At 47.3% G+C, this 26,483-nt stretch overlaps 1 protein-coding gene across 11 annotated transcripts in view; it reads left to right on the forward strand.

Moving 5' to 3' along the window:
* Positions 1–26,483, forward strand: part of EPB41 (erythrocyte membrane protein band 4.1) — a 2,030,480-nt gene that overhangs the window by 1,940,793 nt on the left and 63,204 nt on the right. For all 11 annotated transcript variants that reach the window (XM_069622988.1, XM_069622989.1, XM_069622987.1 and 8 more), the window contains one exon: positions 5,602–5,703. In XM_069622988.1, the coding sequence (XP_069479089.1) occupies positions 5,602–5,703 (102 nt within the window). The remainder of the gene's footprint in view (positions 1–5,601; positions 5,704–26,483) is intronic.

Genomic DNA, 26,483 nt, shown 5'->3' on the forward strand with positions numbered 1-26,483 from the left:
GGAGAGGAAAGGTAGAATTCTTTTTGCCGTATGGAGGAGAAAAAAGCATTTCTTCACTATTGCATTTATTTGTGGTTCCAGGGTTAGGGTGTTGTCCATTAGGACTCCCAGATTTTTTACTACCTTCGATGGTGTTGGTGTGTTTCCCATTTCCGTAGGCCATGGGATGGTGGTTTCGTTCTCTTCTTCTTTGGATACGATCATGATTTCTGTTTTTCCTGGGTTGATTTTCAGGTTGTTGGCATCCATCCAGTTGAAGACTTCTTTTAGACATTCGATTAGTGTTGAGTGGTCGGCATCAGTGTCTTTGATTTTGTAAATGATCTGAGTGTCGTCTGAGTAGTTGTAACATATAATGTTGTATTTTTTGAAGATTCTGATGACCAGAGTCTGATAGATGTTGAAATATAGTGGAGATAGTGAGGATCCTTGTGGCACTCCACAGTCGTTAACTCGCGGAGTGGATTTGAAAGGTTTGATTCATACGGTTTCTGTCCTGTCGGCTAGGAATGATTTGGTCCAGCGTAGTGCTGTGTCTGTTATGCCTATGTCTTCTAGTCTTTTGGTCAGGGTGTCGTGGCTAACTGTGTCAAAGGCTGCGGAGAGGTCGAGCAGAATAAGGATTGAGGTAGTGTTTGAGTCTGCGTTAGTTCTGAGGTCGTCCCAGATGGATAGTAGTGCTGTTTCCGTTCCTCTCGCTGGTCTGAAACCGATTTGAGCTTGGTTCAGGAGGTGGTGTTTTTCTACGTGTTCTTGGGTTAGTTTATATACATAGGTTTCTAGAAGTTTTGCCGGGTAGGGGATGTTGGAGATCGGCCTGTAGTTGGAAAGGTCATCTACATCACCACTTGTGTTTTTCAAGAGTGGCTTGATGTATGCTGATTTGAAGATCTTCGGTACGGTCCCTGTTGATAGTGATAGATTTAGAAGGTTTCTGTAGTATTCTGCTGGCGATCCTTGCGCGAGGATTGATTTGTAGATGTCTGGGGGACAGGGGTCCATGGGTGATCCCGCTTTCTTGCTTCGTTTTACCAGCATTGCGAATGCCTCTGCTGATATTTTAGGAAAGCTTTGGAGTTTTTGCTGTGGTTCCGTGTTAGGTTTGTTGGGTTGTATGTTGTGGTTGGTTGGTCGCTTTGTATGGTTTGTCTGATGTCATTTTTTTTTTTTTTTAGGTGGTCCGCCAGGTCGTTGCATAGTTTTTCTGATGGGGTTGGGGCGTTATCGCAGCCTGGTGGGTTTCTCATTTATTCAATGATGCTAAACATTTCTTATTGTGTTGGTGGCATTGTTGATTCTGTCATCGTAATGTCTTCTCTTTGCCTTTTGAATTTCATTCTTGTATGCACGGATTTGTTTCTGGTACAATGTTCTTTTCCCTGGGTTGTATTCTTTCCTCCATTCCAATTCCATCTTTTTGTTTTCCTTTTTCATGGCGTTATTTAGTGGGGTGAACCATTTTGTCATTGCTTTTTTTTTTGATGGGGTGAACAGTTTTTCTGGGGCGATCTTGTCTATTGTACCTGCGATCCATTTGTGCAGTATCTCTGCTTTCCCGTCTAGGTCAGCTAGCTCCAGTTCTGTAGTTGAGGGTTTCGTTAATTCCAGTTGTTCAAATAGTTTGCTTTCTTTGACGTGTTTCCAGTTTCTTTTGGTGGTGGTTGTGAGTTTCGGATGTTGGATGTAGGCTTGGGTAGGCAGAGTGATCACGAATGGGATGATGAGATGGTCGCTCCACAGTATTTGTAATGGAGGTGCCGTGGTGATGAGTTTTTCTTTGGTGAAAATTGCGTCTAGGGTGTGTCCTGCCGAGTGCGTTGCTCCTTTGACTAGTTGTCGTAGTTTCATGGTGTTGAGTTGTTCAATTAGTGAGTTTTGGGAGTTGGCGTGGCTGTCTTCAAACCAGATGTTGAAGTCCCCCAGGATGATTAGGTGTTTGTGGTTGATGGCTAAGTCGGTGACGGCTTCTATGAAGTTATCGACGAATGTTGCATCATATGTCGGCGGTCTGTATACCAAGATGAATGTGATGCTGGTTTTTGGGCTCGCTGTTAGGTGTATTAGCATGGTTTTGCAGTTGCGGATGTTGAGTGGTTCGTCAGTTTTTATTTTCAGGTGTTCTTTGAATGCTATAGCGATGCCTCCTCCTTTTTTGTTTTTTCTGTTTATTTTTAGGCATTTGAAGTCGGTCGGAAGGCAGCTTTGGAGTGTGATTTTGTAGTTGTCGTCCAGCCATGTTTCTGTGATGAACAGGATTTCAATGCCATTGTCGTCGAGTAGGTCAAAGATCTCTGTTGAGTGTTTTGACATGGATCTTGCGTTTATTAGATTGCAGTGAAGTTTGGAGGTGTTGTTTGGTTTGGGCTTTGTCGAGGTCGTCTTCTGCTCGGTGTTGAGGTTTCCTTCCTGGTCGGTCACTTTTTGGGCTGCAGGATTCGGGGTATCAGCGTCTTTGAAGAGTTCTTCTAGGTTTTGTCTTGGGTTTTTTGTGTTTTCATCGGGTTCGTCTTCCCGGAGTTGTGGTTGTTGATCGGAAGTTCCTCTTGCTTTGGTGATGTAGGAGGTTATTGCGTCGGTCGTCTGTTTGTTGTTTGTGTTTTTCATCCTTCTTCTACTTGCTTGTGTTAGGTTGTTTGATGTTGCTGCTTCTAATGTTGGGTTGGATTGCCGTGGTGGCCAGTTGTCTGCGAGGTATGGGGTTAGGTAGAGGGATTTTTCTCTTCTCTCGGAGTTGCTTCGGTTTGTGTTCCTGTCTGTGGGGGTCCAGTCTATGGTTGTTGTTCTAAGTTGCTGTTCTGGAGTGTTTGTTCTTTCAACTCTTCGTCTTTTCCTTGGGATGGGTCATTTGCGCGGCATTGTAAGATTGAGAGTTGTTTAGTCTTTGTTTGGTGACGTCTGAATTTTGTTGTCTTGTGGTCTTGTGGTGTAGTGGCGGGTGAGGGGGTGTCCGCTACTTGTTTGGGCTCTGTCTGTAGGTGGTGTTCTGGCTGAAGCTGGCGAGTTGTGCAGTTGCTGTCCTGGGGGAAGGGGGTGGTAAGGGTTATTAAGTTGGGTGTTATCGGTGGCTCTCTTTACTGTCTGTCTCCCTGAGCACGGTTCACTGTGGTGGGCAGGCTGTGTGGGTTGGGAGGGTATTTGCTGGTTGGAGGTTGGCTTGGACGGGCGCAGCTTGGACTTTCGCCTTGTGATGCAACGGGCCCTAGTCAGAGTGACTCACCACCGTAATTCACAGGTGGCTTCTGTCTCACTTGAGAGTTAGCTAAATTTGCGAGTGAGCTAGATTTGAGAGTGAACTAGATTTGAGATACCTGTATAGTGGGAGAGAGGCTTATCAAATTGGGACCCCTGTGCAGTGGGAGAGAGGCCTATCAATGCGGTTTGGAGATCAGACAGTGCAGCTTGGGCGCAGGGCCCTGCTAAGTTTGAGACACCTGTATAGTGGGAGAGAGGCCTATCAATGCAGTTTGGAGATCAGACAATGCAATTGGGTGCAGAGGCCCAGCTAAGTTTGCGACATCTGTATAGTGGGAGAGAGGCCTATCAATGCAGTCGATCACACAATGCAGTTTGGGCAGAGAGAGTCTGCTGTCAATGCAGTTTGGAGAACAGACAATGGAATTTGGGCAAAGAGGCCCTGCTAAGTTTGAGACACCTGTATAGTGGGAGAGAGGCGTATCAATGCAGTTTGGAGATCACACAATTAGGGCACAGAGGCCCTGCTATCAATGCAGTTTGGGGATTGCACTAATGCAGTTTGGGCTCAGAGGCCCTGCAATCAATGCAGTTTGGGGATTACACAATGCAGCTTGGGCACAGAGGCTCTGCTATCAATGCAGTTTGGAGGTCACCCAATGCAATTAGGGCACAGAGGCCCTGCTCTCAATGCAGTTTGGGGATTGCACTAATGCAGTTTGGGCTCAGAGGCCCTGCAATCAATGCAGTTTGGGGATTACACAATGCAGCTTGGGCACAGAGGCCCTGCTATCAATGCAGTTTGGAGGTCACCCAATGCAATTAGGGCACAGAGGCCCTGCTATCAATGCAGTTTGGGGATTGCACTAATGCAGTTTGGGCTCAGAGGCCCTGCAATCAATGCAGTTTGGGGATTACACAATGCAGCTTGGGCACAGAGGCCCTGCTATCAATGCAGTTTGGAGGTCACCCAATGCAATTAGGGCACAGAGGCCCTGCTATCAATGCAGTTTGGGGATTGCACAATGCAGTTTGGGCACAGAGGCCCTGCTATCAATGTAGTTTGGGTATCACACAATGCGATTTGGGCACAGAGGCCCTGCTATCAATGCAGTTTGGGCACAGAGGCCCTGCTAAGTTTGAGACACCTGTATAGTGGGAGAGAGGCCTATCAATTCAGTTTAGAGATCACACAGTGCAATGTGGGCACAGGGCCCTGCTAACTTCGAGACACCTGTATATTGGGAGAGATGCCTATCAGTGAGATCTAAATAACACAAAAATGCAATTTGGGCCCAGAAGTCCTGCTAACTTTGAGATGCCAGTATATTCGGAGAGCGGCCTATCAATGCGATTTCGAGATCACGCAATGCAATTTGGGTTACGGGGACAGATCACATTGTTAAACATTGATTTTGCCAAGCGGTTGGGTTTCTGGGTTGTCTCGCCAACCCAAAGCCCCCTACCTAACTGGTCCTTGTAAATGCTGGTTGACGGCTGGGTACTGGCTTCCCCTGTGGACACTTGCTGACACTTCCTGGAGCCACCCTTAGCCTTGGGGCTCTTAGCCACAGGGCTGCACTGGCAGCGGGCTGCCCTGGGAGGACTAGTGATGAAGGCCTCGAGGCCCAATCAGAGCGGGTAATGGGCTGGTCGGGAGGGGGAGGGGAAGAGAGACCGGGAGGAGTGTGCAGCCTGGGACAGGGATGCTTAGGGGGCTTGGGGGCCTTGTCTTTGGGCCCGACACAAGAGTGTCCAGAGATGTCTGGCTCACCTCACGGCGGCTTCCCTGCAATGGAGCCCTGCAGGGCGGGAGGAGGAAGGAAACTGGGAAGCGGGCATGGGGTGGCGGCGGGGAATGCACAGGGCTTCGGGGCCTGGGTGGAATACACAAAGTGCGGGCTGTGGGAGAGGGGCCAGCCGCAGCACAACGGGGCAGCACTCACCTGGCTCGGGTGGAGATGGGGCTGGTGAGTGTTGCCCTGTGCCTATACTACAGGCACCAGGGCTCGGAGACCAATGGGAGCAGGGGGGGGTGGGACGGGAGGCGGGAGGGAGGAAGGAGACTCGGGAAGCGGGCGCGGGGTGGCGGCAGAGAATGCACAGGGCCTCGAGGCCTAGGTGAAATACACAAAGTGGGGGCTATGGGAGAGGGGCCAGCCGCAGCACAACGGGGCAGCACTCACCTGGCTCCGGTGGAGATGTGGATTGTCCAATGGATTGTGTTTTTTTGCTGCTGCAATAATATACTGTGTTTGGGTGCCATTGTACAAATTATGACATTGCACGTTATTCCTTAGCTCTGGAAAGTTGCATAATTTTCATAATGTTCTCCCTTATTCCAGGCAATATAAGTGATTTTCCATCTGGCGATCAGAGCTCAGATGTATACTTTTTTCTTTGTTTCAGACGGACGATGGCAATGGTGATTTGGACCCTGGTATTCTTTTGACTGCTCACACAATTACCTCTGAGACCACCAGCAGCACGACAACTACGCAGATCACAAAGGTAACTGAAGTTTTGATAATGGGATATCAAACAGGAACAGGGTCAACAGAGAATTAAAAAATCAAACACTGACCCTTTACACTAGGATCCATTTATTATGTTAGAAAAGAGACCAGGGACCCAAAGTGCTATGATGGAAAGTACATTTCTAACAGATACATTACTCCCACAGATTCCTCATCTTTTGAAGTTCAACCGTGACCCAGTGAGCTGTGGAAATGTTTTCACTAGCCAGTAGGTGATTCAAGGACTGGCATCATAGCTCCTTTGTGCAGAGTCGCCACAGAGTGATGTTACGCCTACATACATTGAGATCTACTTGCGTTATTTTCCTCTGTTCCTTTTTTCTGTGTGCTAATCTCAAGAATATTTTTGTCAGACAGTCATTTGACTATTTTTCAATTCTTCTCGCAATTCCACTGTCTGACTCAGGCTTTAAAGCCTCTTTGTCTATGACCATTACTCCTTGTGTTTCTTTCTGTCTGAGAAAAGACCATAACACTGGGAATTGTGTGTCCTGCTGCACTATGACACCATAGCAGAGGGACCCTTTGGCAAGGCTCTTTATGGCAGATTACAATATCTACCACAGAGAATTCTTCAGGACCCACCTACAAGACTCTCTGAACAGAGCCTGATTATCATCTGTAACATTCCCTGTAAAAGGCGAATAGGAGGAAGAGCTTAAATTCAGATGTACATGCAACTCCTACAAGTAGCACCATAAGAGTCATCACGGGGTTTGCTGAAGAGGTGCCACAGGTTGTTCAGGTAAGCATGAAGCCTGCTTTCTCCACCACCCCCTCAACACTTAAGGATTGGAAAGCCTCCCGGTTAGCCATGATGAAGGTCTTTGACCAAGCTCCCAAGTCTCTGAAAGTTTCTGTCCCTGCTGCTTCTTTAAAGAACAGTTCTGAGAAATTAAAGCACAGATTCCGCATGTACAAGAGCTCCGAACCTGGTGAGTAGCCAGGAGAGCTGGCACCTTCAGCTACATCTCTATGCTGATTGGCACCCCCTTCCTGTACCATACATTGTTTCAGCTGCATCCGCTCTGGTGTCTTTGCGTCTGACTCAATGCCGGTCAACACACTGTGCCGGTATACTTAACGCCAATGTCTGCAATACTGGTGTCCTCTGGTCTGTAAGCTAGAGTTTCCCAACTCCTATGGAGCGTTACCCTGGGATCAACTCTGGTTCCAGAAAGAGTCTAGGGTCACTCAGTTAAAGTTTTGTGATATTTTTTATGTGGAAGAGGAGCAGAATGAGGGTGTAACTGTTACACTCACCTGGTATCCACAGGGACGCCACCCAGCCCTGGTTGGATGATTTGCACTCTCGAACCCTCGCCCAGTCCCTTGGTAAGGCCTCTGGTTAAAGATGGGTCTTAATATTGTAAAAGGTGGATTCTCTGTCCTGCTCCTCCTGGCAGGGGCGCGTAGATGTGGGGGGCGAGCAGCGACCAAGTTACTTCACTGGTGCAAGCCCCCCTGTGTGAATCAAGGCCTGCTGTGACTCTGTAGGTTTGCTGCTTTACAGTCTTTATATACAGTTCTTATGTTGCTCTTAGTTCGAATAATAATGTCTTGCTTCTTTCCTTTTAGGTATGGAAAGGTATTTTGGTGTTGTCATGCAGTTTGAAGACGAGCATGCGCCGGTAGGCGAAAGCGCGGTGTGCGCGATGCTGTCCGGTGAGTAATGCGCGGCGCTGTTTCGCCTTTTATATTGCTAACATGTGTCTTTTCTCTCCTTGCAGGTTGCAATGTTCCTCGCCAAGCCCCGTAATGTTCCAGCAATGATACTGACCAGGAGATGACTACCCAGGTAAGAATTGTGTGGCTTCCTTCATTCAGCAGGAAACTTGAGTAAACGCTTACTTATGCTGTCTTTCTTTCTCCTCTTTTCAGGTTATGGTATTCCAGGATGCATGCGGTCCGGATGATGGAGTTCGTACCTTCAGGTGAGTGGAACTGAAGTCGGCGATGGATTGAAGACGGGATACTGTCCCAGGTAAGTTTCGTAGTGTTCTTTCTCTCTCTGCAGGTCCTTGGTTTCAGGTAAGCTGGCATCAAAGAACTGGACACAGTGAGCGTTACGCTGCCCACAGCAGAATAACACAAAGCATGTTCTGCTGTTTGGGTGCGGTTTAAATAGTCTCAGGTAAAGTAGTCCAGGTAAAATAGTCAAAGTACTCCTCCCCCACCCCCCCAGTTAACCTTTTAACTGTCATGGGTTTTCCCCCCAGTGCCAAGGCCTTTTTTGGTGATTTCGGTATTTCACCATGCAAAGCCTTCTAACATTTTCTCCTTCATTAACCCCTTAAGTGCCAAGGATGAGCTATCTCGTCCTTGGCACTGGGGAGGTAATCCCAAGGACGAGATACCTCGTTCCTGGCACTTAAGGGGTTAAATAGTCCCAAGTAAATAGTCCCATTCTAATGTTGGTCTTCATGATGGTTATGAGCCTGGCGCCAAAGGTGCCAGGACTGACTCCAAGAGAGTATTGGATGAGGTTTTAAGGCCTTTGACCTGGCCCTAACTGGAAGGCTGACTTGCCAGTGAGGGCAAGGGATATGACAAGTAACCAAAGGTTTGCAACTCTTAGGGGTGTAGCTGGGCCGGTTTGGCCATAACAATAACAGAATGAGCATTCTGAAGGCTCCCTCTTGCAGTTGCAGATTAATCTTCAGGAGGCTAGTGGGTTGGATACCTCCCAGGGCTCAGAGATGGGTAGTCTCCCATCTCGATTCTAAACTCTAACTTTGATTCATTCAGGGCTGTCATAGTTAGAGTGGTTGACACCCTTTCGTTTATGACAGGCTCACGCACGCACACATACACACCATAATGCACATTCTGCAGCCCAAAACTCTCAAGGTTCAATGATTGCCCTTTAGCGGGTGTTGACAGATAAATTGTTGCCAGGCTGGACCAAGCCATCTGTGCTCCAGGAAGGACCCCTCTTAGTTTTGAAGAGCAGCAGCTGCACAGGAGGGCAGATTGTGGGCCACAAGTAGATATATGATATGGTAAGTTAGTTATAACGCGCCTTTACACAAGTATTTCTAGGTGCAACAAGACAAGAAAGAGAAGACAGAAGGAGGACAAAACAAATGATCTTACTTATGTCATTTAGATCGGCCAAGTGCGAGGGGGAGGGATGAGGAGAAGTGCCCGGTGGGAGGTCGGGTGGTGGGAGAGCACAATGGTAACGCGTTAAGTGCTGGTAGGGAGGTGGCTCAATAAGTGCAGGTAGTCAGGGGAATGTGGTGTTGCAGATAGAGTCCCTAAGTGGTTGGGAGGCCCGAAGGCAGTGCAAGAGGAAACTGGTTGTGCAGGAGCCTGGTCCTGTAGGTTCAGTGGGTGGCAAAGGTAACCAGTTAGCGCAGCAGACAGGAGCATCAGCAGAGGAGAGAGAGAGAGAAAGAAAAAAGCAGACGTCAAAGGGAAGGTCTTGGGTTGCTTTCGGAACCTTAGGTGTTCCTGCTCAAATTTAAGAGAGGCAGGGAGGCTGTTCCAAAGGGAGTCACCAGCCGAGGACGGAGATCTACCCCCCACTCTCTGCCTGGAGACGCATCTGACCCTGAGAGAGTTGGAGGTGGACGAGCAGATGGCTCGAGAAGGAAGATGCTTAGGAAGAGAGAATTGAATGTAGTGTGGTCCCCGGCCCCAGAAAGCTTTGTGGATGATGCAGAGGGTCTTGAAGTTGATCCTTGCAGCCACAGGGAGCCAGTGGAGAGATTTCAGGGCTGGAGAAATACGATCCCTGGGCTTGAGGCCAAGGACAAGCCTTGCAGTCCTGTTCTGGATTAGTTGCAAAGAGCTAAGAGTAGAGGCTGGCAGATTTAGAAGGAGGCAGTTGCAGTAGTCCAGGCTAGAGACAACTAGGGCTGTGGAGACAGTGCGCTTCTGTTGGAAAGTGAGAAAAGGATGAATACCTCTCAGGAGGTGCAGCTGATAGTGTGACTAGAGACGTCAGAGATGTGAGGAGGGAAGGAGAGGGTGGTGTCGAAGATGACACCAAAGTTCTTTGCCTCACAGGAAGGTGCAGGCAGAGGGCCCAGGGAGGGCGGCCAGAGTGAAAGAGGGAAAGCGGGGATCAGGTGTCCCAATGAGAAGGATCTCAGTCTTACTGACATTAAGGCATAAATCGTTGGAGGCACACCATTCCTGATTTGCGGACAGTCAGTCAGGTATAAGCGAGAGAGCAGAAGTACAGCTGAGTGTCATCAGCATAACACTGAAAGTTAGAACAGAAGGTAGAGATGAGGTGGTCCAGAGGTGCCAGGTAGTGGTTGAAGAGCCAGGACGAGAGGTTAGACCCCTGGGGTACACCACATGTAGAGAGAGAGGTGGTAGAGACAAAGGACCCAAGTTGGACCTGGGAGGGTCGTTCAGGGAGAAAGGAGGTCAACCAGGTTAGGGCCTCACCAGTGATGCCTAGGTTGTTGCAGAGACAATTGATCAGGATGGCGTGGTTGTCCGTATCAAAAGAGGAAAGAGCAAGAGTAATGAGGACAGAAGGAAGGTTAGAGTCAAGATTAGAGAGCAAGTCTTCACGGGTGTTCAGGAGAGCAGTTTCCGTGCCTCTGGCTGCTGTGAAGCTAGACTGATGGTTGAGGAGACAACCAACAGATTCAGTATGGAGATTAAGCTGGGAGAGTGCCAGCTTTTCCAGGAGTTTACCAAGAAAGCTATATTATTAATGAAGGTGATCTTAATTGCTCCTTCCCAGTGACAGAGGCTCCTTTTATAGATATAGATAATCTCAAGACTGGACTTCTAATTATGGGAAAGACGAGTAATAAGAATAAGAAATCTAGAGGCCTAATATGGGCAGGATGTATGGTCAGGTGGAACTAATGTGAATGAGTTTTTTGGCTAAGAAAACCATACTAAACCAACATGGTTTGGTCCGGTGTCTTCTAAAACTATGGATTGCATCTTCATAGGAGGCCTTCAAACTAGTTTGGGGAAACCGAGTTACAGATTCCACAAAAAGCAGTTGGTGGAGTGGAGCTTGAACAAGAAGGTTGTGCTGGGGGTCGTAATGTGTATTCTTATACAAATAAACCGTGAAGCTAACCTCATCCTGTCTGCAGTCTGCTTCATGTTATTGGTGACAAGCTTCTGACCCCCCCCAGCGAGGTCGTGCATGAGTCTGTGATCCTATCAGCTGTGCGCATCCATCAACGGCCCTCACTGCACTTGGGAGGCCAGGGAATGGATGTTGGCACTGTGCTGACTGGGTTGATATCTCTGTGTCAAGAAGGTGTGCCGGCAGCTGCGGAAGGGAGCTGTTTCTGCTGACGGTTGCGGCACGTGCAAGGTGTGCGGTGTGCAGTCAGGGAACCAAGAGAGCCTTTGGTGTGCCCCGAATGAAGAGAGACCCTTTCCCCGGCTTGGAGGTGTTTTGTGTTTGTCGGGAGGAGCCGCTGCTTCAGTCCCAGGGCTGGCGTCACGTTGCGACTTTTGTAAAAAGGACCCTCAAACATGAGGCAGCCATCTTTGTGGAACCAGCGTTATGGAGAATTCTCAGAAATGTGCTAATTCCTATCTATCTTAGAGACCCCCAGCAACTTTGCTGGATTTTGAGGACTTGAGTTTTTAACCTTGCTAGAGTGAGACCATTTTTCCCACTCTCTCATGTATTTTAATGTGATTTTTGAACACTGTGTTTCTTTTGGTTGGGGAGTCTGACAAACTCCATAGGCATCATTGTGTCACACAGCACCTTCAGTGCAGTGGCACAGGGAAGCCTTTCAGATTTCCCCAAGGTTTAAATATTTTGGATAAACTACTGTTTCCAAGAGCAGTAAAGTGAAATTGACTTTACTTACATTGGTAACTTTCTAGACCCAGCACTCACTATATTACAATAGGGTGCTGGAGGGGATACTTATTATTTCCTTTGTCTAGCTTCTCATGTAACATTTTTATGTTACCCTTTCCTCAATGAATGGCTGGTGGCAGTGGTTTACATTTACTACCGTTGTGTGTTTTTACTGCGGGCTGCGTTCGCAGCCACGGTAAAGCCCCAAGGGTGCCATTTTTGTCAAAATGGCCCCCGTCTTCTCTTTTCGCCATTTCTTTGTGGGAAAGTCCTTCTTGAAATTTACTATGCGCACCACACCAGATTTGGTCCCTTTGTTCGTTTTGTATTTGGCAGGATTCACAAGTGAAGCCCGCCCCTGGCTCTAGGATGTCTGGCGGGGGCAGGAAGCGAGGGAGGTGTCCAAAACGCCCTGTGCCTATTCTCCTAGGAGACAGGAATGCACTCGTAGGTGATTGGCCAGCTGGCTGTCTGGCAAGGACTGCCACCCTGCTGGGTGACTGGCAGCTAGGCTGGAATGAATGGGAGAAACCTGCATAAAAGGCAAGGCTTTTTGGCTTGGAAGACAGAGTCGACCACTGGATGAAGGAATCCGAATAAGAACTTGGAAGAGGCGCCTGCTGCAACTCCTGAACCGTTGGTTTGCCCAGTGAAGCCGTGCTGCTGTGGTGAAGCTCCAAATTCGTCTTGACTAGAGAAGCCCTGCAAGGACGACGACTCCTCTTGAGTTGGTGGGACCAATCAACTCCAAAGTAAGCCACCTGGACATCCTCTCGAAGCTGGTTTAATTTCCACTGCAGTCACTATTCCGAACCGAATATCCAGGGAGAGGAACACCAGATTGTGTGCGTTGCTTTTAAGATGGCCAAGAGCTCCAGGAAGTTCCCAGGAAGCAGGACTGGCCGAGCCTGAGCCACCTCAACACAGTGCTGTACCCCAGATGCAAGGAAAGCCCATCTCGACAGCCAGAAACCGCAGTGTTGCTATTTGCGGTACACGCCAGGAGCCGAAACACTGAAGTGCCACTTGTTTGAAGATTGCCGGTTACGGTCGGTAACCGTCCCATTGCAGTGCAGGAGTCCCCAGAAGTCCTCCCTCTTGTCCTCATGACTGAGGCCCAGGAACACCAGGATCTGCAAAGCTGCACAGGAACAGAAGCCATCTGCGGTACTTTTCTTCAACCTTAAGGTACTGTACAGTCTAAGAGAGCTTACCGCTTGTTGGGCCACCTTGCTTGTTCTCAGTTGAGACTGGTATTGGTTGCTCCCATAGAGTTGCTTGCAACTTCTACTACTGACAGGCCTAACAGCTTGTGACCCTACATTTGATTCTACTTTTTCTACAAATATTTCTAAAACATTGTGCAAGCCTTTTTCTATTCCAAATGTATAATGACCACCCACACCATACCCACACATGCTCTAATGTATGAACATGCTTTGCTGTATATTCTTTTGTAAATTCCATAACCATGTTTCTGAGGCTTGTGGAATCTGCTTAGATCACATGCTGTGCATAGGCCGACATCTAGTGGAAGCTGCGGAGTATTACAGTTTGTTTTTCGAAAGTCGAAAAGGGCGTCGACACAGGGCGTGCCAGTAATACTATCCCTAGTGTGACGTCCACTGTACCCATGATCCCTCACGCGTCTAGGATCCCCAGATTGTTTTTTTCCGCCATTCTGGTCGGAAGCACTTCATCGGAGTTCCCTGGCTTTGCCATATTTACACTTAAAACTAATTCTAATTTGCCCCATTTTCTCACCCCTACGTCGACCAGCATCTCGACGCCGAACCGGGGAGGAGATCAACGTCGAAACCCGACAGATTGGGCCTTGAGGCTCCGCCTCGGCTCGGGCCTGGGCCGCTGGCCTCGGCCCTACAGTAGGGAGAGTGGGGGGTGGTACACTTCCACACTCGGTTAGAAACACCTTCTTACCTACACACACTTGCCCGCTGCCCACAGGCGCGTATGGAGGGTACGCCCTTTCAGTTTTGCCCCAAGTGTAATAAAAAATACCCTTGGGTAGATAAGCACGCTACGTGCAACCTTTGCCTGCCCAAAGACCACCCCGAGGCGGGTTGCAGGGCCTGTAGCAGGTTTAAGACAAAAACTCTTAAGGACCGCTCCACCAAGCGTTGGGCCCACCACGCCAAGCTAGCAGCTATGGAGGCGGAGGGTACCTTCAGCGACAGCAGCGACGCCGGACTTTCGGACGGCGAGGGCACCAAGGCGTCGAAAGACAGCCTAACGCACGTCCCCGGCCTCGGAAGGTCGTCCGTCCCGGCGACTATGGGGAAGTCCCCCTGCGACAAGAGCGTTACACATACACACACTAAACACAAAAAACCCACCCGAGATTCGACGTCGTCGAAACCTCGGAAAGAGGCACAAAAGGAGCGGTCCGAAAGGACGTCCTCTGGGCGGTCCCGGTCGAGGACGCCGCACGACATCAGGCAAGCCTCCACACTTGCACAGAGTGCCTCGCCCATTAACATCACGGAAGATCACTCGTCCGGAGACGAACACGGCTTCCATCCCCAGCCCACACCCCAGGGAAAGGGTACATCTCTTGGGAGTGAGGAGGGCCCAGTTTCGAAGCCTAGTTCGAAACACAGGGATTCCACATCCGATCCTCGACGCCAGGCGTCGAAAGATAGGGGAAAGGGTAAACACACTTCCACCCACCGGGAAGGGGGTAAGCAACAAAGGAAACCACCCTTGCAATCCCCCACAACAATAGAACTGACTTCCCCGTCCAAGTCTTCTCAGGGACAGTCCTTAGAGAGTTCCAGCAGGGTCACCCCAAGCTCTAAACTCTGGTCATGCGAGGACATTGACAGAGTAATGTCAAGGATGTCCTCCTTAGCAAATTTCTTCGAAAGACACCCTGACCAACTACTAGCTTTAAACCCTCAGGAATCTTCTCCCTCAGGTTCAAGGGACCCTATCCCTTCAAATAAAAGGCCCCGGGTCGAGACACCAGTAAAGGCTTCAGAACCCTTCGAGGTCCAACCCTATTCTTGCCTTTTCCCTACAGGCCAAGGAGACTCTTCCCTTATAGAGGGCCAGGATTTTGAGACACCAGAAGATCTCGCAGTGTCAGACTATTACGGGGAGGACGAAGACGAGGATGAGCCAGAAAATAGCCCAGATATTTTCAGAATGGACTCACCAGTCGAAAGGGAAGCCCCAGTGTCTGATTCCCCAATAGATAATCAGCCCCTCCTAAATGAACTGCTCTCTCGGGCAGCTAACCACTTCCACATAGACACACAAGGTGTCCAAGAAGAGAGGGACTTCGCGGAGGAACTAATAGGGGAAAGGAAGACAGTAGCCCAGACCATTCCCATCCTGAAATCTATTCAACGCAGAATAGCACCATCCCTTGTCAACCCAAACTTGACAAGACCTGTAAACCCGAGAGTAGAGAAGCTGTTTAAAGCAGCCCAGTCGGACCCTCTATATATTAGAGGCCAACTTAAGCCAGACTCTCTAGTCGTAACTAACACCCGCAAGAGAGCTGGAACCCCATTATCTTCCTCGGAGGCTCCCCCCGACAAGGAAAGTAAAAAACTCTATGGTTTTGGTAGAAAAGTAGCTTCCACGGCAGCCTACCAAACCAGAATCGCGAATTCCACCACACTGTTGGCCAGCTACAACTGCCATCAGTGGGAAGAAGTGGCAGCACTAATAGATTCCGCTCCCGAACCCCTTAAAGGCCAGCTAGCTCGCATTTGTGCAGAGGGAAGAAACGTCTCAGGCTGCATTTTTAAAGCAACTTTAGACGCCGCAGACAATGCGGGTAGAATTATAGCAGAGGGGACTGTCATCAAAAGACATGCTTGGTTGAGGCAGTCGGGATTCAGAGCAGAAACACAAGCTGCACTCTTAGACAAACCAGTGGAAAGTGATCTCCTGTTTGGAAAGGCAGTCGAGGACGCACTAAAAAACGCTAAGGAGGAATTCGACACCCTCAAATCCCTTGGCCAGTTAACTACAAAACCACCTAACCAAAGAGGGAACGGCAATTTTCGTCGCCCCCGCGGCCAAAATTCCAATAGAGGTAATAGCTATTCCCACACCCAGGGTACACAGTGGAACACCAACTCACAACAGTCTACCCAAGGGTATGGTAGGGCTAGTAGAAGAGGACGTGGTAGAGGCAGAGGCAGCCCCAGTAAAGGAGGCGGCACGCCTCCACCGAAGCAGTGACGCTCATTTCAGGGTCCCTTCCCATGCAACCCCAGTAGGGGGACGAATATCCAGCTTCACCCAGGCATGGGAAGGGATAACATCCGACAGATGGGTGCTGTCGACAGTATCCAAGGGGTACTGTATAGAATTACTGCAACGTCCCCGAAACCACCCTCCAAGACAAAAAGTCCACTCTTTGGAACATCAAAAGATCCTCCTCGAGGAAGTCTACAATCTGCTCCTAAAGGACGCGATAGAACTCGTCCCAGGACACCAGGTAAACAAGGGTATCTATTCAACTTACTTCCTTGTGCCAAAGAAAGATTTAACAATGCGCCCAGTATTGGACTTACGGCCTGCCAACAAGTATGTCAAGCCCCAAAATTTCCGTATGACCACTCTACAAGAGGTAATCCCACTCCTAAAAAAGGGGGATTACATGGCAACCTTGGATATGAAAGATGCCTATTTTCATATTTCCATGCTCCCGGCGCACAGAAAATACTTGCGCTTCAAGGTGGACAGTCGCCACTACCAATTCAAGGTACTGCCCTTCGGGATAGCTTCAGCACCAAGGGTATTCACCAAGGTACTGGCGGTGGCAGCTGCACACCTACGCAGGGAGGCAATCCCAGTGTACCCTTATCTAGACGACTGGCTCATAACGGGGGAAACCCCAGGAATCTGCAGATCAAACATTCAGAGGACTATCGACCTCCTCCACGAATTAGGCTTCTCTATCAACGAGAAGAAGTCAAGTCTGGTGCCAAGCACCTCAAAACAGTTTCTAGGAGCGATCCTAGATACTCAGAGAGAATTGACCTTCCCTTCGGAAGAAAGAATTCGGAATATACTTCTGCAAATTCCGCATTATCAGTCAGGTCAACAGATAACAGTACGCAAAGCTATGCGGTTACTGGGCATGATGGCGTCATGCATTTACCTGGTCCCCCACGCGCGTCTGCGCATGCGTCCCATGCAGGAATGGTTGGCGAAACAGTGGTCTCAGGCAAGTGGTCAGTGGGACGATCTAGTGGTCGTTTCGCCAACACTCGTACAAAGCCTACACTGGTGGACAAGAGAGAATATCGCAAAGGGGAAACCCTTTTACGATCCCGAAGTACAGGCAGTGGTTACTACAGACGCATGCCTGACTGGTTGGGGAGCTCACCATCTCCACCACACAGCGCAGGGTCTCTGGTCTCACTCAGTAGCCAAGAACCACATCAATCTGCTAGAGCTTCTGGCAGTATTCCGAGCGCTGCAGGCGTTCGAGCCCCATCTACTGAACTTGTCGGTGCAAATCAGGACGGACAGCACGACAGCCATGTTCTATCTGAACAAGCAAGGAGGGACTCGTTCGCCAAATCTGTCCAAGCTTGCCCAGAAAATATGGATATGGGCACTCAGACGGAACATCTTCCTGTCATCGCAACATGTTCTAGGGGAGCTCAATTCCCTAGCGGATGCTCTAAGCAGAGACCCCCTCCCAGAAGAACACGAATGGGTCCTTCACAGAGACGTAGTAGAAGATCTCTTCTCTCAGTGGGGTTTCCCCACTATAGACCTATTCGCCACAAGCGAAAACAAACAATGCCCAGGATTTGCATCCAGGTTCCCCCAAACGGACTCCCAGGGGAATGCCCTGTGGATGAACTGGTCAGGGAGGTTTGCGTACGCTTTTCCACCAACTCCTCTCATCAGGAAGGTGGTGTGCAAGATGAACAAGGAATCAATGACGCTCATCCTAGTTGCTCCCATGTGGGCGAGACAACCATGGTTTCCACACCTACGCAGGATGGCGGTGTGCGACCCCATCAGACTCCCAGCCTGGTACAACCTTCTGTCCCAGCAACAAGGTCAAACACTGCATCAGGAGCCCAACTCTATGAACCTAGCAGCATGGCTCCTGAAGTCATAGAGTTTGGACATCTCAAATTACCACAGAGGTGTATGGACATTCTAAAAGAGTCCAGGAAACCAAATACAAGACACTGTTACTTTGACAAGTGGAAAAGATTCGTTATCTGGTGCCAGAATAAACAAATCAACCCGGTTGATTGCACTCCTTCCAACGTTGTAACATACATGCTCCACCTGCTGGATGTAGGGTTGGTCTTTAACTCTCTGAAAGTACACCTGGCAGCCCTCTCGGCTTACACCACATCCCATAACGGTCTCGTGGTGGAAAGTACCAGTGGTTAAAGCCTTCATGGAAGGAGTAAAGAGACTTCACCCTCCTATTTCGAACCCACCGCCAGGATGGGACCTCAACGTGGTGCTAGCTAAGCTCATGGGGCCCCCCTTCGAACCCATGCATAAAAGTAGTCTCAAACACCTGACTTATAAAACGGCCTTCTTAGTAGCCATTACCTCCATAAGAAGGGTCAGTGAAATTCAGGCTCTGTCAGTGCAAGATCCTTTCTTTACTATCCACAAGGACAAACTGGTTTTACGCACACACCCTAGGTTCTCACCTAAATTCATATCCAAGTTCCATGTAAACCAGTCCATCGAGCTTCCGGCTTTCTTCCAAAACCCACAAAGCTCAGCTGAGGTGAAACTACACACCCTAGATGTGCGTAGGGCGGTCTTATACTATGTAAATAAAACCAGACCGCTAAGGAAAACAGATCAACTGTTTGTCTCCGTAGCTACAGGCAGAGAGGGGGATCGCGTCTCTAAGGGCGCTATCTCTAAGTGGATTATCAACTGTATACAGCTATGTTACTCTCTTTCTGAAAAGACTCTGCCGTTTACACCAAGGGCCCACTCTACTAGAGGCATTGGGGCCACTCTGGCTTTCATTGCAAAGGTTCCCCTCGACACCATTTGCAAAGCAGCTACTTGGAGCTCTATTCACACTTTTACTCAGCATTACTGCATTGACACTCATTCCAAGACAGATACACAAGTGGGACAAGCGGTTCTAAGACACCTGTTTGCTCATGACCCTTCTCACATCCCACCTCCTTCTTCTGGTACTGCTCGCTAATCTATGCACAGCATGTGATCTAAGCAGATTCCACAAGCCTCAGAAGGGATACATTACTCACCGTAATCGTATTTCTGATGCTTGTATCTGCTTAGATTCACATGCGACCCACCCTTCCTCCCCTCCGAGAGAAGGCGCATGGTTGCTTGTAGTCTTACCTTTCTGTCTATCTGCTTGGTCTATCTGTACTCACGCTACTCCTCATGCTACCTCATGTCAGGAAAAACACAATCTGGGGATCCTAGACGCGTGAGGGATCATGGGTACAGTGGACGTCACACTAGGGATAGTATTACTGGCACGCCCTGTGTCGACGCCCTTTTCGACTTTCGAAAAACAAACTGTAATACTCCGCAGCTTCCACTAGATGTCGGCCTATGCACAGCATGTGAATCTAAGCAGATACAAGCATCAGAAATACGATTACGGTGAGTAATGTATCCCATATATCGGTAAACCCCTACTACTGTCTATATTCCAAATGTATAATGACCGCCTGTGCCATATTGAATTTTACAACAACAAACATTTACTTACATGCAAGAAGTGCCTCAGTTCACCTTGACTTTTGCTAACTTAACATTGGCTGGCTTGGCTCTCTGAATGACTCTTCTCTCCTCTGCTTATGTGTTTGCCTTCCTTCCAGGAAAGAGTTAACTGACTTTGCATTGTTTTTTTAAAAAAGTACTGATTAAGAATAATTGTGTGAACTTGTGTCTTATTCTGAAACCTCTTTTCTTTGACACTCTCAATAATATTCTAAATGCAACAGTGATATATTAATGTCTCCAGCACTCTTAACTACAGAAGTCACCTGAGGGTGTTTGTAGTGTCTGTGGGCCATCCCAAATGGCTACTTGCTGATTTAGAAAGTTTAGAGTGTGTATTTTTTAATTGTATTTGTGTGTTACTTTATATTGCTCCCTTCTGAAGAGGCTTTTTCAAACTGACTGTTAAATTAATAATTGTTTAATCAGAAAACCGGTACAACGTTCTTATATCGTCAGGCCTGCAGTTTAAACGTGCCTCACAGTTCATCACATTTTTGGGGGTGGGCGGTGGTAAAGGGCAGATAAGTGGTTGGGGGGGTTGGGTATAGGTAAAAATAGGTGCAGGACAGGGGCTTTGGGGGGAGGGATTTTTTTGATGAACTGTCCAACATGTTTAAATTGCAGGCTTTGAAATGCTTGATGAAATGACATGGCACCAAAAAACCCTTGTGTGTAAGAGTTTATTTGAATACTTGTCACTGTGAATCTCTGTGTCACTCCCCTACAGCTCACATTGACCCCTCTTGATATAAGCCTGGCTACTCGACCACACTATCCACCTGTGTAGTACAGACTTATACCAAAGGTTGGGTTCCTATTGCCAGGAGGTCAGGGTTGTTGTAGTGCACCCAATGGGTACTGCATACAATCTTGCCTAACACTGGTGGTAGGCAGTGAGGATCTATTGTAGAGTTGTTACTCTAAGAATTTGCTTTGCTTTTGTTCAACTAAAAACCTTCACAAGGCTAAGCTCCACTAGAAAAGCAATTGTAACACGCCAAATATGGATAACTTCAGGCAGGAAGGTCTGATCATTCCGACAGTAGAGCAACTGAAAGAAATGTGTAAGCTCAGGAATCTCCCTGTTAAAGGAAAGAAAAATGAACCAATTTCAGGATTGTTGAATCATCAAAGTCTGGGTAGTAGGCCTTTCACACCTACTAACCCAGGACATTTGGAAATTGATAATGAGGATGATAATTCAGGGTCTAACTATAATGTCTTAGAAGAGTCAGAGGAGAGCTAGGAGTCTCAGGAAGAGAGCCCCTCTATGCCCCAGCCTGCCCTTTTGCTTCAACCTGTATCCACTGGGACCCCACAAGGCCCATCACTGAGTCCAGAATGTGCGTCTCTTGAGAAAATGAGACTTTAGTTGGAATTCAAAAGATTACAGATCCAAGCTGAAACCAAACATCAGGACATCAAACGTGGGAAACTAGAAATGCAACATGCTCTTGAAATGAAGAAATTGTTTCTTGAAAATATTTCTATCTCAGAGTCCTCTAGGTCTTCCAGTCCAAAGAGGCCTCACATGCCCAAAGAAGCAGTGAGTATGTATGATGTGAAACTTGATATTTTGGATTGGTTGGGTGCTTTTGAATACAATTATGGGATTCAGGGTTTCACAGGGAATCCGTTGATTCTTTGGCTTTTGTCTAGGCTCCCCCAGATTGCAACTGATGCTGTAATGGAGGTGGGGGAACTTGAAAGATTGGACTATGAGAATGTGGTGCTAGCTTTGAATGCTAGATTTGGGAGAACTCCTTCCCAGTACCTTAAGGTTTAGGACCCTTAGAAAGACTGATTGTACCCCCTCGGCTGCCTGGGTGTGTGAATGTTTGAAAAACTTTGATGATTGGGTTAAGGGTTACAGAGTGTACTCCTTTGAAGGAATGAGAAATCTATTTTTGTTGGAGTCTATTGTTGAATGCCTGCTCTCCTGAGCTGATTCAGCACTTGGCTGACTTAAAAGAGATTGATCTCAAGGAAGCTAGCAAAAGCTGCTGACTTGTGCCTTGCCAACAGGGCCACTCACAAGGATTCAGGGGCCACTCACAAAAAGGATGAGGGGAAACAGCACAAGAAAGATGACAAAGAGAATTCTAAATCCTCACATCCAAAAGAGATCCACAACCATAAGAAGGGTAAGCCATATTGGAAACCAGGTCAGTCTAGTGAAACCTATGGTGCCAAACCAGAGGGAGGTCAGCAGAAACCCCCATTCCAGAAAACATTTGGTAAATGTTATGCTTGTGGGTCAACAGACCATGTGAAATGGGATCACAGATGCAAGGGTAAACCTGTAGGGGTCCACACTGCCCTCTTAGCCTTCATCTCTGAGTGAGAAGTACATATGGCAAGTGGAAACTTTCACCTATTGGCTGAAGACCCCATTGGAGTCTCAGCCAGGGTTTCTTTAGTGTACCTGGGTCTGTGGGAACAGCAGGATTTAGATGTGTATAACGCTATACCAGATAACACAAAAGAATACTACAATGACAGTGTACTTGTGAATGGTCAGGAAACCCCTGCCATTCGAGACACTGGGGCCAGCATCACAGTGGTGGATGAATCCTGTTTCAAACCTGAGGATGTTGCTAAGGCAGCCAAATGCCCCACTAAGCTTTCTGGAGGGGAGGCCCTGTCCAGATGGTTCCAATACTACCAGCTCTCCCCCAGTGCAACAATATGACTGTAAGAATACCTGTCATTGTACAAAGTCAGGTGCCTGAGAGAGTTCCGTTGGGGAATGACTTAAAAACTCTTGGAGTTGTATCAAGCACCCCCAGACCTCACAGTAAAAGGAAGCAGGAGCAGACTAGGAAGGCCAGAGAGCTCACTTTAGATGACTCAGTGGGTTGTTACAGAAGAACCTATAACACTCAGACCACAGGAAGAGCAAACTTCTACTTCCAGGAAAAAAGAGACAAAGGGGAAACCCAAAGTCCCAGGGAACAAGAAAAGTAGCACTCCTGTGCACAAAACCAGGACCTCCACGCGGGGACAGTCCAAGGTCACCCCTGTGACCCCTCCACCAGCTGAGGCTGAGTGTGATATGATATGATATGGCATTTGTATCGCGCCTATGCACAACTGTTTCAAGAAGTGTTTGAGAAACAACCAGAGGATGGTGAATCAGCTATTAATGACACAGACTGGAAGAAGACCTTCCCCCTCTTGGAGATCTGGATCCTAAAGTCCATCCTAAGCTGCAGACTTTGCTTGCAGAAGGTGGCCCCTGTAGGGCAGACTTCAGCAGCGGTCCAAGAGTGTCCTACTCTTGAAGGACTTCGCCAACAGGCAGCTTCCCAGCTGGAAGGGAAAGAGCTAGGGAAGCACCAACTGTACTGGGAGGATGGCCTCCTCTAGAGTGAGCCTATTGAGTCTACCCCAGGGGACTACAGAAGACTTTTAGTGCCTCGGGAGGTAAGACCCCAGTTTCTACAGTTAGCCCATGAGATTCCTTTAGCTGGTCACTTAAGTTTTAAGAAGACCAAGGAAAGGATTTATCTTTATTTCTACTGGCCCAAGATGGGGTCTGATGTAGATAAATTCTGTAGAAGCTGTCACGTCTGTCAAACATCTGGCAAGAGTGGTTTCAAGAACGTGGCACCTTTGGTGTCTCTCCCAGTGGTGGGAGTCCCTTTTGAGAGGGTAGGAATCAACATTGTTGGTCCCTTAGATCCTCCCACATCTTCAGGCAACCAATTTATATTGGTTGTGGTAGACCATGCTACCAGATATCCTGAAACCATACCTATGAGGACTGTTACTGCTCAGGCAGTGGCTAAGGCCCTACTTGGTATTTTTTTTACCATGGTAGGTTTTCCTAAGGATGTTATCTCAGACAGGGGGACCAATTGTATGTCCCACTACATGCAAGCCATGTGGAAAAACTGGAGTGACCTACAAGTTCTCAACAGCCTACCATACCCAAACCATTGGGTTGGTAGAGGGGTTTAATAGAACTATGAAGAGCATGATAGGTGCTTTAGAAGAACGTCTTAGAAGAAAGTGGGACCTTCTACTGCCATGCCTTCTCTTTGCTTATAGAGAAGTCCCTCAAGAAGGGGTTAGCTTCAGCCCCTTTGAGCTCCTCTATGGTCACCTGGTTAGAGGTCCATTGGCCCTAATCAAGGAAGGGTTGGAGAGTGCTCCTTCCCACAAGCCAGTGAGAGTCACTGACTATGTGTTAGGTCTCCGATGGAGAATGACACACATGATGACCAAAGCTTCTGATGACTTGAAAGCAGGTCAGGCTCTGGTGAAGCATTGGCATGACCAGAGGTCCAACATGGTTGAGTTTACTCAAGACCAGCTAGTTCTAGTTATGGTACCTACAAGGCAGAGGGCCTTGTAGGACAAATGGATTGGACCTTTCAAGGTTGTGGGAAAATTTGGAGAGGTCAATTATTTGCTGGACTTAGAAAATCCTAAGGAGGGACCCAGGGTCTTTCACACCAACTGCCTAAAGGCCTTTGTCTCTAGACCACAACTGGGAGCTTTGCTTCTAGCCTCTGCACAGGAGGAGGAGAGTGAGCCTGTACCTGACCTCCTCAGGGGACAACCTTTAGATGGAAAGATAGGAGTTTATCTCTCTTCTGATCTGACACTGAAACAACAGGAGGAGTGCAAAATTCTGTCAAATCAGTTTGCCCCTCTGTTTTCACTATCACCAGACTTGACCTCTTGGGGCCAGCATGACAATCTCACTGGTGACTGTCTACCTGTCAAAAGCAGGGGTTACAGAATGACAGACCATGTAAGAACCCACATAAAGGAAGAGGTCAAGAAGATGCATGGTCTTGGGGTAATATAGCCATCTGCAAGTCCATTGGCTAGTCCAGTTGTACTAGTGCCAAAGGCAGGATCCAAGGAGTTGAGATTCTGTGTGTACTATAGAGATCGAAATGCAGTCACCACGACTGATGCCCATCCTTTACCTAGGACAGATGAGATGGTGGACATACTAGGTTCAGCCATGTACCTCAGTACATTTGACCTAACCTCAGGCTATTGACAAATAGCTCTGACTGACTATGCCAGGGAGAAAATGGCATTTTCAACCCCAGGAAGCCTCTACCAGTTTCAGGTTATGCCTTTTGGACTAAATAATGCACCTGCTACATTCCAAAGGATGGTAAATCATGTTCTGAATGGGATGGAGGACTTCTGCACGGCATACATTGTAGTGTTCAGCCCTACTTGGAAAGAATATATTGACCCCTTAGGATATGTATTGCAGGCTCTTGAGCAGGCCAATCCGACCATAAAGGCAAGTAAATGTCAAATTGGTCAGAGTAAAGTGGTCTACCTTGAACATGAGGTATGAGGAGGTGAAATAAGGCCATTGCCTAGCAAGGTACAAGCGGTACAAGACTGGGCCACCTCAACTACTCAGACCCAAGTGAGAGCCTTTCTAGGTCTCACAGGTTACTATAGGAACTTCATTGAGTACTATGGGACCATAGCTTCTCCCTTGAATGTGATCTCCTCACCCAAATTCCCCAAGAAGGTTCGGTGGAATGAGGAGTGCACTAAGGCATTTGAAGGACTTAAATCCCTATTTCAAGCTCCAGTCTTGAGAGCTCCTGACTACAATCAATCCTTTATTGTACAAACTGATGCTTCTAATACAGGTATATGTGCGTTTCTGAGTCAGCTGGATGAGAAAGGCAGGGAACACCCAATATGCTTCATCCGTAGAAAACTGAATGACCCTGAAACAAGCTGGGCAACCATAGAACGTGAATGTTTTGCCATTGTGTGGTCTTTTTTATTTTATTTAAAATGGTTTGTTTGATTTTACAAACTTTTCATTAGAATAAGAACAATTCATTTAATTCAGACCCTTTGCGATTCATTTGTAATCTCAATCCAGAATTTAATTATTGTAATGATAAGCCACTGATCGTTTCCTAGTAGATTAGACCATCTTTCTTCAGTCGTCTTTGCTTTTGACGAGATTTAAAAAAAATCTCTAAAGAGTTCAATTTTTTCTTTCAGCATCGGACACTCCATGATTATGTGAAATAATGTTTCTGTTGTTTTCACTTCTTTGCAAAATCTACAATCCAAGGAAACGGTGTCAGATGTATCTATCATTGCTAGATAGTCTCTGGTCAGTAGTATGTTCAGGCGAAATCTTAGAAATAAGTCACGTATATTTCTGTCCGGAAATTGACTTAAATATTCAGGTAGTTCGTTTAGAGCTCTTGTCTCGGCGTCACATTAGAGGTAACGTTTGTAGGTTATTTGGCTCTCTACTGTTTTTATCCAATCGTTGTTTTTTAGTTTTTTTTTCGCTTGCTGTGGCCTCTTTGTTAGCATTTCTTCTGATATTTCTTCAAGTTGCAATTTTCTTTTTATTGTTGTTGTCCATTTCGAAAGAGCTGTCGTTTGAAAAGCTTGTGTTTTTCTTTTTAGTATTTCCAGTGTTGGAATCTGCTCATCCGAAATTATTTTTCTATACAGGCCCATCTGTTTCCATGAAACTATAGACTTGATAGACTGTAAGGCCAATTCAAATCTGATCCTTGCAATGGGAAACGATTTTGGGAGAGCTAGTGTTTTTCGCCAGTATAGTCCTTCTAGAAAAGACCAATTGATCACCTTCTGGTTCATTAATGTTTCACTTGCATAGGTTATTATTGGAACTACCTTTTGTCTGTATAATAGGGTTGTAGCCTTTACTGAATATGTGCCGTATTTCAGGTGAAAAAATCTTCCTTGTCTGGCTAAGGATCTGGTCTTTTCTTCGATGCATTCATATCATTCTTTTTCATTGGTAGAGGGATTAATCAGAGCGCCCAGATATTGTATTGTCTTTGTTGCCAGTATTTCTTTATTTTCAAGAAAGATTTTTAAGGGATGTTGGATTTTCCGGTTTTGAGTGACAAGTTTCATGACCTTTGTTTTACTTGTGTTAATTTGCCGGTCATTTGTACACATATACATTTGTGTTTTATCCAAGATTTCTTGAAGGCCTTTTGTGGTTTTGTCTAATATGATGATGTCGTCAGCATAGATTAGTGTTTGTATTGACTCATTGTTAATCTTCGGTGGATTTGCTTTAGGATTTTGGATTTATTCCTCAAAGTCGTTGGTGTATAAATTATATAAACAAGCGGCTAATGGACATCCTTGTTTCAGTCCATTCCAAGTGGGAATGGATTGTGTGACCATACCATCTTTTGTTAGGCGAA

The sequence above is a fragment of the Ambystoma mexicanum genome, chromosome 11 (assembly GCF_040938575.1).
Source record: "Ambystoma mexicanum isolate Mex_15411 chromosome 11, UKY_AmexF1_1, whole genome shotgun sequence".
In the NCBI taxonomy this organism is placed as follows: Eukaryota; Metazoa; Chordata; class Amphibia; order Caudata; family Ambystomatidae; genus Ambystoma; species Ambystoma mexicanum.